At 33.4% G+C, this 14823-nt stretch overlaps 1 protein-coding gene across 1 annotated transcript in view; it reads left to right on the forward strand.

Moving 5' to 3' along the window:
- Positions 1 to 14487, forward strand: part of LOC142979060 (uncharacterized) — a 70009-nt gene extending 55522 nt beyond the window's left edge. The window contains exon 3 of the mRNA XM_076123820.1: positions 13520 to 14487. Coding sequence (XP_075979935.1) covers positions 13520 to 14487 — 968 coding nt within the window. The remainder of the gene's footprint in view (positions 1 to 13519) is intronic.
- Positions 14488 to 14823: the final 336 nt, after the last annotated feature.

A 14823-nucleotide genomic window follows, 5' to 3' on the forward strand; every position in this document is an offset into this window, starting at 1 on the left:
AGCATTCGGTAGATAAAGCCTATTTTATATGATATATTTAATGAGCACTGCATAATATGATTATCTGGCAAATTAAGCAACGATATATTCCGTACCCAATTAACACTATCTATGTTTATTATATAGAACATATCAGCGGTTTCCTTGAATACAACTATTCTAATTAGCAATTTCAATAACTACCAATGTCGTATGAGAAGGTAATCCTCACTTCCACGAAATTGTTCTACTACTATCAGTTGCCAGGAGGAACTAAATATCAATGCTCAATATTATATTGAGACTTTGGAAATAATTGAATAATCAACATTTTATTAATGTAATATTTGCAATAATAATATGAACTGCTGTTAGCTAACAACAAAGAATGGAAATTGCAGAGGCATTATTTCAGGAACATGTTCACAAAGCGTAAGCACAACAAAGGAATAGTTGCATATAAATTACAGCAAATCAGATCTCACAATTTGATAAAATAAAAATGAAAATCCTATTTATTTCCGTATAAACTCTGGGAATAATTAAATATAAAAAATGACATTTGATTGGTGGCTCATACTAAATACTACCTACAACTTGCAGCGGAAGTAAAAGCAATGTAAAGCAAGTAATAATGCTGATATCCATTTTCCTGCGCATCTATGTTTCCCGTTTTTCAATAAAATCGAGAAGATTTTTTTGTATGTTATCTTTTTCATTTTGCCTAATTTCCTACGATCACCGCAGTCACCCAAAACGGCGATCGAACACCTACATTAACAAGACTTATAACAAACCGGATGGTCAAATTAGTTGTGAAACTTTTGAAAACCCTGATGTGTTCACGACTGGGCATTCAACAAAATTTTAGTTGGACGTCTCTTGGAGGCGGAAAATGAGTTAAATTTAACACCACTTTAAATTTTAGGCGCCACGAAATTGCGGTCGTAAGTATCTACCCTATTAACTTCGTACTCACAGTTTTTTTTTAATGTATATTTCTGTTTACAATTACTGTAATTACTTGTTGAAATGTTTTAGGCGTTTCGCGATGTTCTCGCTTGTTAAGTTTTATAGGTTATTGAACTGTAGCCTTAAGCTGTGTTTGTTAGACTCGGTAGTCCTTGTTTAACAATTGTAAACTTTAAACATGAAATTTTAGAATAAATACGGTGATAGACTTTTGATAGAATATAATCTTAAATAAATCCTTTAACCTATCTTTAAGTAAGACCTTGTAAAAAGCATACCAAATTATACTTAAAGAATTAATTTAATTAAATCTGTCTTAAAACATTTCTAATATTCAAATTTAAACTTCAATTCACGTGAACGCTTTACAACGCTTACGCTAAATTACAACATCAAAACGTATTTTGAAAACATGTTTCGTTTCAATGAATTGCATTACTTTTTAAAGAAACGTTTATTCGAAAGTTTTATAAATTCACATTCCAAGTAAATGCTGAGATATCTTTTATACGCGATATCAAATTTAGATAAAATTAAATTACGCACGTACTTTGCTAAGTAATGAATTCTAAGATTAACAAAAAAAATCCTTTTGCATAACACGTCTGGCGTATCAAAGAGATATAATGTGATTTGTATATTTTCAAAAAGACCATTTTATAAATGAAAACACCTTTATTTATTTGACAAAGACATGTTTTAAATTATAATATTTTTTAGCTCGCTTAGAGTTAAAAAATTATGATAAGCATCGGAATTCTATAAAAGTAAAGCGTATTTCTATCCGTATTCAAGAATTGCTACTTGAGTCTTCTGAAACACGAAACACTTAAATAGAATTAATATGAATGACTAACTTCTAGCCGCGACTTCGTCCGCATAAAAGGATTTCCCGTGGTAAAAAGTATCATTTGTGTTAGTCCATGTTACAAGCTATCAGTACAAATTTCATTCAAATAAGTCCAGAAATTTCTACGTGAAAGATTAATAAACATACATCCATCTATAATTACAAACTTTCCCGTTTCCGTTATAATATTAGTAGAATAAGTATAAACCTTTCGTAGTGTTAAATACATTTCTACTACATATCTTTATTAAACAAAACTTTTCTTCCAGTGTTTCATACTTGCCTAGAGGCGATACTACTGCACTGTCTCGACGAACTGAATATTCAGTGTTCATATAAAACATTCCATTATAAGTATACTCTTTGTGTCACAGAATAAAGGAAAAACAATTGAACACAATATCGTTAACAAGCTCTGAAAGCTATCGATAAAATAGAGATTACATTGCAATATTGCAATGCAAGGGATATTTATTTGATAAGATATTTATTTAGCTAATAATATATTTCAAATTGATATATAGACTGTTATGTTTTGCTATAATAAAAGACTGCTCTTGCAATCACATTTCGAAAGGATTGCAATCTCAATTGCTCGTGATTTATTATACGAGCATGATGAGTTTAACAAGGAAGCTAATGTTCGTCGCATATAGGCCTGCAACTACAAAACGCCACCACCGGTATATTTCCTTTGCTACGATCTATAGAGTGTGGCGACCACCACATTTGATAAGCCTATACAAAATATATGAAAATACAAGATACATATATGCCGATGTCGGCGTGTATTCGTTGCCCTGTGTGCAGCGATCCTTAAAAAAGATAATTAGACGTAAGTAACATTGAGGAGTGTTTATATGGTAATTAAGATAATAATTATCCTTCAATTTCTTCTTTTGAATAACATTCTTGTCAAGACCACCGGAATGATTGTATTCATATTATATTCAATAAATTAATAATCAGACGATCTGTCCAAACAGTCAAAGCCGAACAAAATTTTGGGATGCCCCTAAAGGGAATCTGGTTTAAGTGCCTAAGCAATTACTAACAGAGAATTTTTAATCTTCTCATTATGAATAAGGGTCCGTAGAGATTATAAAGTGTATTATGAGATTAGATGGCGAAACACGGTGAATTATAACCACCGGTAACAAAATAACCTGCGGAATTATTTTTGTTTATTTATCGCGGTACCCGTTTTAAAGTGATTTATTCGATGTTAGTTTAAATGTGGGTAGTTTCAAAATGTTTTTCTGGAACCTAAGACCGGTTAAGCGCGTTTTAATCTTGATAAATCGTTATTTATTTGAAACGTTTCTTCTGAAATGTAAAATAATTTTAGTTACATTTTGTCAAATACAAATGAGGGTCTTTGAAGAATTAGATATCATTTGTGAGCTAAATGCAGACATTATAATTAGATTCTTAATTTAAACTGTCTAAAATTATATTTTATAGATGGAATAAATATTTAAATATCAAGTAGAAGATTCCTTTGAATTATAACACACAATGCAACAGCGCTTACTCATTACTGAAAACCTATCATGCCATCTCTTTCATTTGTTCCGAAATACCGGCTTTCCATCTCTCTCTCTATCATCAGTGCTCTACACGAGCTGTCCAGTACGTCTTCATAGAGCACAACTATTAGTACAAGCACGTTAAAGATCGGACGGACAATTGATAAAGTTTGATCGATAAAGTTTAAATGCAAACCACGAGCTCGCTCATGTTTGACGACATGTCAGGAATAGTTACTGACTGATGCTGTTGTTGGTACTAACAACTTTGAGAATATATTTGTGGACATCCAGCTAAAGGGCATTAGACTGAAATGCTCTAGGAAATAAATAAAGTTAGACTATTAACTTTTATGTTTTTGTTAGATTAAATCAACTATAATATAATATTATAATGTTCAATTATTAAATCTAATCTATCTTTATCATCACTGTCTTAATAGTCTAAAAGATAGTCAGAAGTGTTTAAATTAAAGATTAAAGTATTATTAACTTATATTTTTTTATTTATTTAAACTTTAAAAAAATGATATACCAATCAATCTTTATTTATAATTGGTCAAATTAATTCCCTTGACCAGTTTAACTTTCATAACTATAAAACCTTATAAAAGGTAAAAAAATATCAAAAAAAGTTAGTTATTTTTCATGCGACTTATACGAGTAGTTCCGAGAAATTGAAAAAAGCAATAGATGGCGCTGTCACCGTCACTCTGCGCTAACGAGTATGGATGGTTTCAGTCCACCATTCAAGGTTTTTATCTAAACCTTCACGCTGTGCGAATTTATTTATAAACTTATCTTGTTACAGTTTTAGATATAATTGGTGATAAAATATAAATACGTATTTTACATGGGTACCCTTAACAACACCTCCTGTCAAAAGAATAACGGTCGATTTCGACGGTTTACCAACCATTTAAAACACTAGCATGAAATATTACCGGTTTTCAAAGTGTGGACAATATACATATTTTAAAAGCTGTAACAACCAAAACGTCTCGTAAAAAAACGATGCAATTGCTTTTTTAGTGTGCAGTATTCTCCAATGAAGCTTTTTAAAACAAAGATCGTCAAAGTAGTAAAACTGTTCAAATAAAATCCTCGACCACTTTACGTGTAAGAGGCTTAATATTAATAAGCCTGAGAGGTCTCAAAACTTTAACTAACGGAATTCATAATCTTACAATCGGCAACGTAATTTTAGTTTGAAACTTAATAAGCAATGTCTTTGTATTGAGACTTTGTGAACTCCAAGTTACGTCTAAGCCGTCTGACTGAACCACAGGAGGAATCTTCCAAGATCTTCGAAAGTAGTTTTAAGTAGATGGTGATAACTGTCTCGCTACGAATATTTTGACAATATCTGCATAGTTCAAAGTTGAAAATGTTGGTGTAATTGGATTTTGCTCTGAGGGTCAATGTTTGGAAGTTTTGTTATAATCATTTTTAAGGTATATTGTTATATAAAAAGTACTTGGCGTATTATGTCTTCATAAGATGATTATCTGAACTTTGCATTTTACGAAGATTTAAGTATTGTACTACATTACGCTAACTTGAATAGACCAAAATATTCGAATCACGCTTAAACCCAACTTTAATACGAGCCGGTACAAAATAAAATAATGTAAAATCGGCTCATATTTCACAGAATACAATATAATCAAAACATTACATCGCAATCGCAACGCATGAAATCGGGGATTTTCAGTAAACTGTTTATATTTTGTTCATAAATCTGTATTATCATGGACTGTTACAGCCTTACTGATGTAATGCACTGAATTAGGATTTATTCCAGCCATTATTCATTGCCGACCGGCCGGTTCTCATTTATTATGTATGATCTCGCAACATTGTCTAACGAAACACTGGATTTTTGTACGGAAATATAGCCTTAGTTTATTTGCGAAGACGTCTCTGGCCACTAATTTTATTATTCCGTTTTGTACACCTGGTGTTTTCTTATAATATATAACAATAGAGTGAAAGATTGATAGCTGGTTACAGGTGTACAGCGAAATGGATCACAGGTTTATTTTAGCTGCCAACTAAAATAGAAACGTGATCTATCGTGAGTGATGGTTATCGTAAATATGGATATATTTTACACCTGTATTTAGAATGGATGAATCGATAATTCATATGCTTTATGTAAAACCTGGCTAGGTTTAAGAAAAATCCTGTTTCTTTAGATCTTTAGCAATGACGTTATTTTAAACCTTGTCACACAGACTTTTAGTTTGAAGTCGCGGACTCTTAATAAGTATGCTACCTTTTAAAATTAGGTTTAGCAACCACACTTCAATTGTATTAGTAATGTTGCTTACATTTTTATGAACATAATCAAACATTATAATAAAATCGATAAACCAAATTCAGTAATTTAATCATTCTACGTAACAAAGTCTCCACTCCTATAAACTCCTTACACGGGATTTTCTTTAAGTAGATACAGGCGATTGTACCCAACAAGTGCAACTCGAGACGTTGGGAAGGACTGTCCATTAGCATATCATTTTGTGCAGCGTACAACAGCCCCCACAGCTATCATTATCTCGACAGTTACCGTAATCTGGCTGCAGTTACCGCCTCTTTAGTATAACTATGTATAACTGTACCTCGATTCTGTACAACTATCGAGTACCGACAACCGGCTAGCTATCGAAATTTTGACATTTAGAATGTACTGCCACAATGTTTCCTACGACACCCGCCAGAGGCGCTGATCAGATTTTCATACAAAATTTCTCGATGACAGTTCGGTTGTCGGTAGTCGATAGTAGTAGAGAATTGAGGCACTGGTGTATATGCAGAGGTTACATATGCAAGCATCATATGGTAATCTTAAGGTAACTTGTAAATTATTGTCAGCTCATTTTGGTGCCCAATCTAGTTTCCTAATAACCAAATGTTTAAAGAGTCATTAATTTTGTCATTATTTACCTTCAACAATTTCTTTTTTATTCTTTCTGATGTGTTGAGTGTAGAGACATTTTTTTATCAGTCGTTAAACTGCTATATCACACTGAGTAACTTGTCAGATTTCCACATAGAGTCATTCTGTGTGACTTACATGTGGACCTGCACTGTACATATACTGAAGTATGTGAAGTAGAAAAAATGACTGGTTCTTTGTATTATTTCGATTAAAAAAAACTAAGATAATATTCTTGGCTCTGTTCAAAATAGTTACAAAATATCTCGAACATTGACCTCAGTAAATATCATTTCTAATAGCCATCGGCTTAGTGCTTTAACTCCTAAGGTTATTATGCATATAAATGGTAATAGACTTAATAAGAATATGCAGTCTGCACTAACAATGTCTGTAAACTGGTATAATAACCAGATTGACAGTAATTGGTGGTCGCCATAAGAGCTCCAGCATAATGTTATTGCTCCTACATTAACATTTATTACACTTTTTAAGAGAATCTTTTCATTGGATTAGTTTTATTTTACTTGTTGTACATATTTTGTAAAGGCACTATAAAAAGAGTTCATTTAGTTTTTGATTAGAGTCTCATCAAGAAACTTTTAAGTTTATAATAAATCTTGATGTATTCGTATTATCTTCTACTCGAAATTCAACCATATTATGATCTTTCAATAAGAATTTAAGAAGAGTTTATTTTAGATTTGATGTATTTTGTTTATTTTGGTTTCATCAACAAACTTTCAAGTTTTCGTGCAAATTTCTCGATAGCAGTAGAGAATCAAGCTACTGTACGGGATTTCCTATACTCGAAACAATCGAGTATTAAGACATTGACACATAAAATGTACTATAATATTAATTCCTACGGCACCCATCATCAACTTTCATATAAAAATTGTCGATAAATAGCCAGTTTTCGAAACCGTTCCTGTGTAATATGCCTAAGTCTTCTGAAAACATGTATTCCATTCCTAATCGATCATATAATTTGGTTTCGAGGAATTAAATACCCGTAAGACGTGTGAGAGATTAATCTTTATATTCTAAATATTCACGTTATGTATTTTACGCATTAAGCAATCCGCATGTAATAAGGATTATACTCTTGAGTCGGGGAAAATTTTTATTTTACTTTTCTTAGAAAAATATCCTTCGTACATATATTATATATTTGTGGAAATTAATAAAGGTAGCTATATAACTTGTGTGTGTATCAATTTATCAAGATAGATGGTTACTGAATTTCTTTACGTCTATATTCTAGTATATAGTTTTAAATCTTTTATCTTCCTGATATTCTTGTAAAGACTAGCATCAGATGCCTATAGAGGATAGCCCTACAGATTCTGTAGGGCTATCCTCTATAGGCGTTGCTATCGAGTTTCGATATTTTGACATTTAGAGTATACTCTAAAAAATCCGACAGCCCCCACTTTATACATAGACGCTGATCAGACTTTCATACATTTTTTTCGAATAATAAGAATAATTCCTCTGGACCGATTGGATTTAGCTGAAATACAAATTTTAATTTCAGGTGACTAGTCCCCTAAAAAGGATTATGCCATCAAAAACATTCTTTAAAAACCTCAAGTCTCGCCGTAAAAAGTTGTAAGATCTATATAATACCAAGTCGATTAATCTATTTAGTCTCTACTTAAAAGACCTTCTGTCTTAAGTTATTACGTATGTTATTATCATGCTAATTAAAAAAAAACCCTCTAAAACAAATAGACCGACCTGGCCATCGCATGATTTGATTATTATTAGTATGTATCACACTACACAGCATGGCGAGAAGTTAATGCTCCTGAAATGTTAATGGCGAATTTGTATTTTCTTGCGATGACCAAGTCGATCTATTTGTTTTAGAGGTATTTTTTTTTTAATTGGCATGATAATAACATACGTAATAACTTAAGACAGAAGGTCTTTTAAGTAGAGACTAAATAGATTAATCGACTTGGTATTATATAGATCTTACAACTTTTTACGGCGAGACTTGAGGTTTTTACAGAATGTTTTTGATGGCATCTCACTTCTTTTTGTAGAGCGAACATAGGTCCAATTTGTATGGAAAGACGTTTTTTTTTCATAAATCAACATATTTTCTTATGGGAATGTTGTTCAGTTTCATGGGCTAAACACCCTTACCCACCCTATACCCCCTCCCGTTATGCCTCATATAGTAGTTACCTATTTACACCTATTTATTTTATTTTCTACTGTAATAATAATTCATTAACTGCAAATGTAACCTTGTAATCTTATACATTTATATGGGATTACAAAGTTATTGTTGCAGTTGGTGTATTTAGAAAACTGGACCGAAATTAGAAAATATTAAATTTTTCCCATGATTAAGACACTAAACCCTATTTGTATTCTAAATTTTAAGCTTCTAAGTCTGCTAAAAGTACCTTAGACTTTTGATGATCGGTGAGTCAGTGAGTCAGTGAATCAGTGAGTGACAAAATTCAAAATTTTAACAAGTTGTCATTCTTAAACTACTGGTTCAAATTGACTGAAATTTGAAATATACCGTGTTTATACAATGACTGATTAGTTGCTGAAAATCCAGGCTTCTTGTTTTATCCACAACGAAATTACAGGGGTGTCAAAAGTAGCCCGAATTGCTTCGAGAAAAGGATGTTACGGCCGTGCCGCTTTTTTTTTGCTCGACTTGCGGGGGCACTTCCGTGCCCCCAGATTTCTAATTACAGAAGGGTAAAGAAAGATACTTTAAAACAGTTGATATGAAAGGAGGAAAGACTATTCTTTACACAATCAAAGGCACACACACATCGACAAGCATACATGAACCGAGCCGCCCTCTGTCGACAGTAGGCGAATCTCTTTGCAATGCAAAGATGAATTGCCATTCAAGTCGACGTATTAATATTCATTCCACTCATTATTTCCCTGACGAAGCTATTAAAATCTCAAAGCGGTATTCTCTTGAACAACGACGTATGTTTACTGACATATTTTGAAGTTATATTATAGCTCTTGCCTGCTGCTTTGCTACCGTAAAGTTTATAGTATCTATCGTTAAAACGATTGCTCGAATTTTAATATAAAACGAGTCAGTAGTTTAGCCTTAATCATAGGCAGAGAAATATGAGTTTGGATATTAATAATAATAAGTTTATTTTATATGTTTTGTATATCACTACTTTAAAAGTTAATAAACTTTATTAATTCGTTATGATGCATTAATTTGACTATTTGTTGATACATCGCTAAACTTGTTATAAAAGTTGCCTCATTATATTTTTTCGAGTCACTGTTTCTAAATTGATTTACATTATATTAAATAGACTAGACATTTTAAGTATTCTTGAAAAAAACGACTTTAATAACAGAAGATAGTTCCATGAATCTCTTAATCAAAGCGAAAATTCTTTGAAACATTTTATTAGATATCACTCAAACGAGACATAAATAAAATAAAAAATGTTGACTACAATCAAATATAACGGTAGGCAGCGACCATCGAACACCATTAAGAGCGATCCTTCCAAACATCCCTTGCCTCATTCACAGCCGTACAAAACGATACGATAAATAACATTACATTACATTTCAAAATACATTTGAAAGTCGCGTAAAATCAAAAGCATTTCCACACAAACGTGTGATCGGAAGGTGTTAAAGAAATTGTGTCGCGAGCTAATCCATTTAAAGCGAAGTTTCATGTCCCCGAGGTATTGGTGCTAAAGTTTTAGACTTCGATTACAGTTGTTTGGTGTCTTGGGAATAGATCTACGATATATAACTCTTGTTAGGTGAGACATTTTTATACCAATGTTGGATATAATTGCATTGTGGAATCATAAGTTTTTATGATTTTTATGTTTAGGCTCCCAAAAAGCATTGTTTTTAGATAGTACTCACTTCGAATTATTTAATTGTTAGTACCGCAAAAATACTGAATGTTAGCGTATTTTACGAGAATCAGGTTTATGTTTTTGAAAAGCATCGCGCCAACCAACCTTGTTGGTTTACCAAATTCGGACCGAAAATATCAACTTTAGTCTAATTCTAACAATAATATCAATTGGCAGTAATCTTGACGCTTACCTGCAATAATTTTATTTGTATGCATAAAATTTTCTAATAAAATAAAAAATAAAACCCTGAATAGCAATTGTATAGTGTACCAAAGCTCGAAAAATCTTCTAAAAAAATCCTCAAAATGTTTTGATCCAATTTCGGATCTTCTTAAGCCATACAATATGTTGTTGACAGCTTCCTTCATCGTACATTTATCATTTTGTTATCGTCCACAGGTATCGGTGAAGCATCAATCGCGCTGTTTCTTATTATAAGCCGAATATGTGCCGGAGATTCGATATCTAGGACGAAGTGATGTGCCAGCTTTTTTGTAGATAGATGTCTAAATTATTTGGTGAATAAAAACTCAAATACAGTCTACATATCTAAATTATATCAGACTCGTTTAATGGAATCATTAAACTTTATAAAATATATTGTTTTATAAGAGGTAATAATTGAAAAAGTCTGGATATAAAAATAGAATAATAAATTTTAATAATAAAATATTTCACTAACTTAGTAACATTATCGTTAAATCAAAGTTATAGTTCACTATGTCTTTTGGAAGAAACCCTAAAAATCATTGAAACTTGGTCATTAAAATACTTTTAGTTCAAAATATTTAAGAAAATTAATTCGTTTTCTCTAGAACGAATTCGCTCACAATTACCATCGTTCTTTGTATTTGTTACATCACTAGTACATCTCCGATATATTTTATGTGTCTGTTCTTCGCAGTCGATTTCCATGCAGTGTTTATCGTCCCTATGGGGAATGTAAACGTGAAATCCTTAAGCAGACGGGTGCTTGACAAGAATTGTGACGTCACTATCCAATGTGATTGAAAGCTGGAACACTGGCTGTAAATAAATCAAGTTTTATTGTAATTTGAATAAAGAAGTCAGAATCAAAACAGCTATGGTTTTAAAACTATAATATGGCTGTGTTCGTCGCACTATGCTTGATTTAGCTGCTACTAGCGTACAGAAGTCTTGATAATAGGGTTTGATACCCACAGCGCACAAATATTAAGATATCCACGAGTAATTATTTTGGGTCTCGAGTTATATCGTTTTCGTTGTCTGCGACACATAATGAGTTGGGAGATCGGGATTTAATTATATTAAGGGTTTTGTAGGAAGTAGTGGAAAGCCTTAATGTGCGACATTAAACGGAGGCTACTGTATTCTAGATAATTCTCCAATAGTCCTGGCCAACGTCGTGTTATCTAAGTGCCCATTACGTATTCTCTCAAGTGCCTTTCAATATGTATCGTATGGCATATACTATGTACATGTCCGTGTTAATAGTAGCTATATTATAATGCCTAAATAATCTTGCTTGAGTTAATCGTCCAAATACTCAGAACCCCGGATTACTAGTCCTAATATTTGTTTTGTCGCAAACTTCTAGATATGAAAATTGTACAACATTCATTTCATCGAAGTATCTAAGTTTAGGGTTTAAACTGAAACAAACTCATAAAGCTGTTAAGTCTAAGTTTACATAGTGACATAAAGTCTGAAATTCGAAGCGTTACAAACACAAAGGCAGGACAGTTTTGTAAAACTTATAGTACCTTTGTAGGAGTCCTGGTTCCGTAGAACTTCTTACAAACATTGGCCGCTAGCCAGACCGAAAAGTTACCTTACTTAGTCCGCCATGCACGTCTAAGCAGTTTTCACCGAAATCATTTTGGTTCTCAATGTGGGCGGATCGCAGACAAAGTTGGTCGGCAAAATTGCTTTTAAAGAATTGAAAATGTACAAACGTTTGCGTATTATGAAGATTGATATCTACTGAATGTTCGCTGTTATTTCAAAGTCGGTCACGTGGTTAGCGTGCTTTTACGTCTTGTACGAGCACGTTGCTAAGAATTTTGGCAGATGCGCCAACGTACGTGTCATATTTATTCATGTATTCGTAAAACTACACGTATGTTTAACTCAGTAGAGACTGTCTTCAAATATATGGGCACTTTTGTAGAAAAGTATATATTCAGTACATGATGTACAGATGTTCTTACCTAACATCGTACTTAACAAAATAACAATAATTTTAAATGTTGAATACTAAAACACAATGAAAAAGAAACGGTAACATTCGTGATAACAGCAAAAAAGTGTCAAATAAATTGATGTTACTGTAGGGCGGGGTGCACATGATCTGACACGCAAGCTTTCCTTTGTGGCCGACGCTTAATGTTCCGTGAAATTTTTTAGGCGTAATCTTACAGAGGGGAAAATTTTATGCACAATAGACATTATTTGGAATCTCTCAATATTAGGTTACTTGACCGTCGTATTCTGATAACGAGTCATCATTTTTTATTCTTTATTATCGCAGCGACTGTTACGTGTTGTTAAAATTTTAACTGTGTAATTATACTGAGGGTGAATTTTTATTACGAGCTTGCGTTTTACTTTTTGCGATTTATTTTATTACTTCTAAGATAAAAACCGACAAAAGCGTTTTTCGACAACATGATGGACTGTTGCTTTTTAACCTATACTTACCTACATATATTATTATTATTATTACTACATATATTATTACCTATACTTACCTACATATATAAGTTCGCGCGGGACCACGAAACAGTGCAGACACGCTGCCGTGCGCGGTGTAGTTATTAATTCATTTAGTGTGGTAAATGTGATTTCCATTAACTGAAACTTATACCAATATAAGTGCAACGTATAAACCTACAATAGTGACTTTACTTTTACTCAAAGAACTCTGTAGTTTCTAAAATATTACAAAACTTTGTGCTAACGAATTTCTAAAAAGTGTACAAAATCCAAACACTCAACGCGCGAAGTGACCGGCTGACCAATAGGAACGCTCACGCACACACTCGTACGTGTCAACGACCGTGAGTCATCGGTGCACCTGCATCGATAAATCATAAAATAAAATAAATAAAAAATAATTCTACATTTTTGGACTGAGAATTAGCTTGGCAATTTGGAACCTTATACTACTGGTGTTGGAGCTTGTTTTTCATCATGGCTAACAATTGTGGAGCATGCTTATCTAACATCAATAATTTCTCAGCTTTTATGAAATGCTATAAATGTTGCGCTAAATACCATTTGCTATGTGTTAATACGAATGAAGATAAATACAAGTCGTTTTCTGATGAGTACTTGATGAGTTGGCTATGTCCTAACTGCTTATGCAAAGAGCCCAAGAGCGACACTACTAACACCCCTATCCACACAGTAAGCTCCGAAAAACCCGGCCTAAAAACTAGATCTTCTAGTAGAAAAGCGCTCGAAGCAACTTCGACCCTCAACACTCAAGACATTTCTCTGTCGCAAATGAACATCAACCTCACCTCCTTGATCACTGAAATACGCTTCCTGAGAGAGGAGGTATCCGACGTAAAAAGCTTGGTAAACACAATTTCTTCCGAGCTAACGGCCGTCACAACCAGAGTAGACACCCTCGAAAGCAGAATGACTCGCAATGAAGAGAAAACGTTGTCCTTGGAAGCCAATCAATCCAACACTAACATCGACGAGCTTAAGACCACACTCAACTCTCTGCAGGAGCTAGTCCACGCTCAGGCCCAAGCGGCGCTACGTAATGAAGTCGAACTCATCGGTATCAACGAAAACGTCAACGAAAACCTCACTCATATAGTGCAGCTCACGGGGGCAAAGGTCGGCGTTAAGCTAACTCACGACGACATCGACTGGGTGAAACGCCCGGGAAACCGTCCGGACAACAACAAGAAATCCCACGACGGCAACCTACCACGACCTGTAATTGTGAGATTTACGCGTAGTGCCAAACGTGACGAGTTTCTCAAGTCTGCCAAAACAAGGAAAGACCTTATCTCATCCGACATCGAGGTTCAGGGGCCCAAAAGGAGACTTTTCATAAACGAACACCTTACTAAGTTCAACAGGCAGTTATTTCGAGCTGCACGAGTGTGCGCAAAGGAAGCTAATTTTAAATATTGCTGGATCAAACATGGTAACATATACGTGCGTCAATTGGAAGGGAGGGCCGCTATCACAATCAGGAATCTTTCGGACCTGGAGCATTACTTTAACACTCCGGGCGCCAGTCATCCACAAGGGAAACCCGCCTTCGCCACGCTGTCACCGCGGAGAGATGACAACCATGACAGTCGCCCCGCCTAGTGATACCAAGGTGAACTTTAAATGTAAAAATAATAATTACTCCCTTTTCCAAATACTTTACTTGCTGTGCAATTTTAATTTTATTTTAACTCAAACTATTTTTAGAAAATATCATAACTTAGTCATATATTATAACCTTAACTTAGTTTTAAAAAACATTTATTTTTTAGCTTGTCACGAATTATCACATAAAATTGATTCGATATTTCTGTGTGTAAATGGAATATCAATAAATAATTTTAAACACCAAATCTATTGTATTGCAATAACTTGTATGATAGCTTTGTGTAAGACAACTTTTTCTATATACAATATGTTAATCGTAAGCTACATAAC

The sequence above is a fragment of the Anticarsia gemmatalis genome, chromosome 15, assembly GCF_050436995.1.
Source record: "Anticarsia gemmatalis isolate Benzon Research Colony breed Stoneville strain chromosome 15, ilAntGemm2 primary, whole genome shotgun sequence".
NCBI classification, from domain to species: Eukaryota; Metazoa; Arthropoda; class Insecta; order Lepidoptera; family Erebidae; genus Anticarsia; species Anticarsia gemmatalis.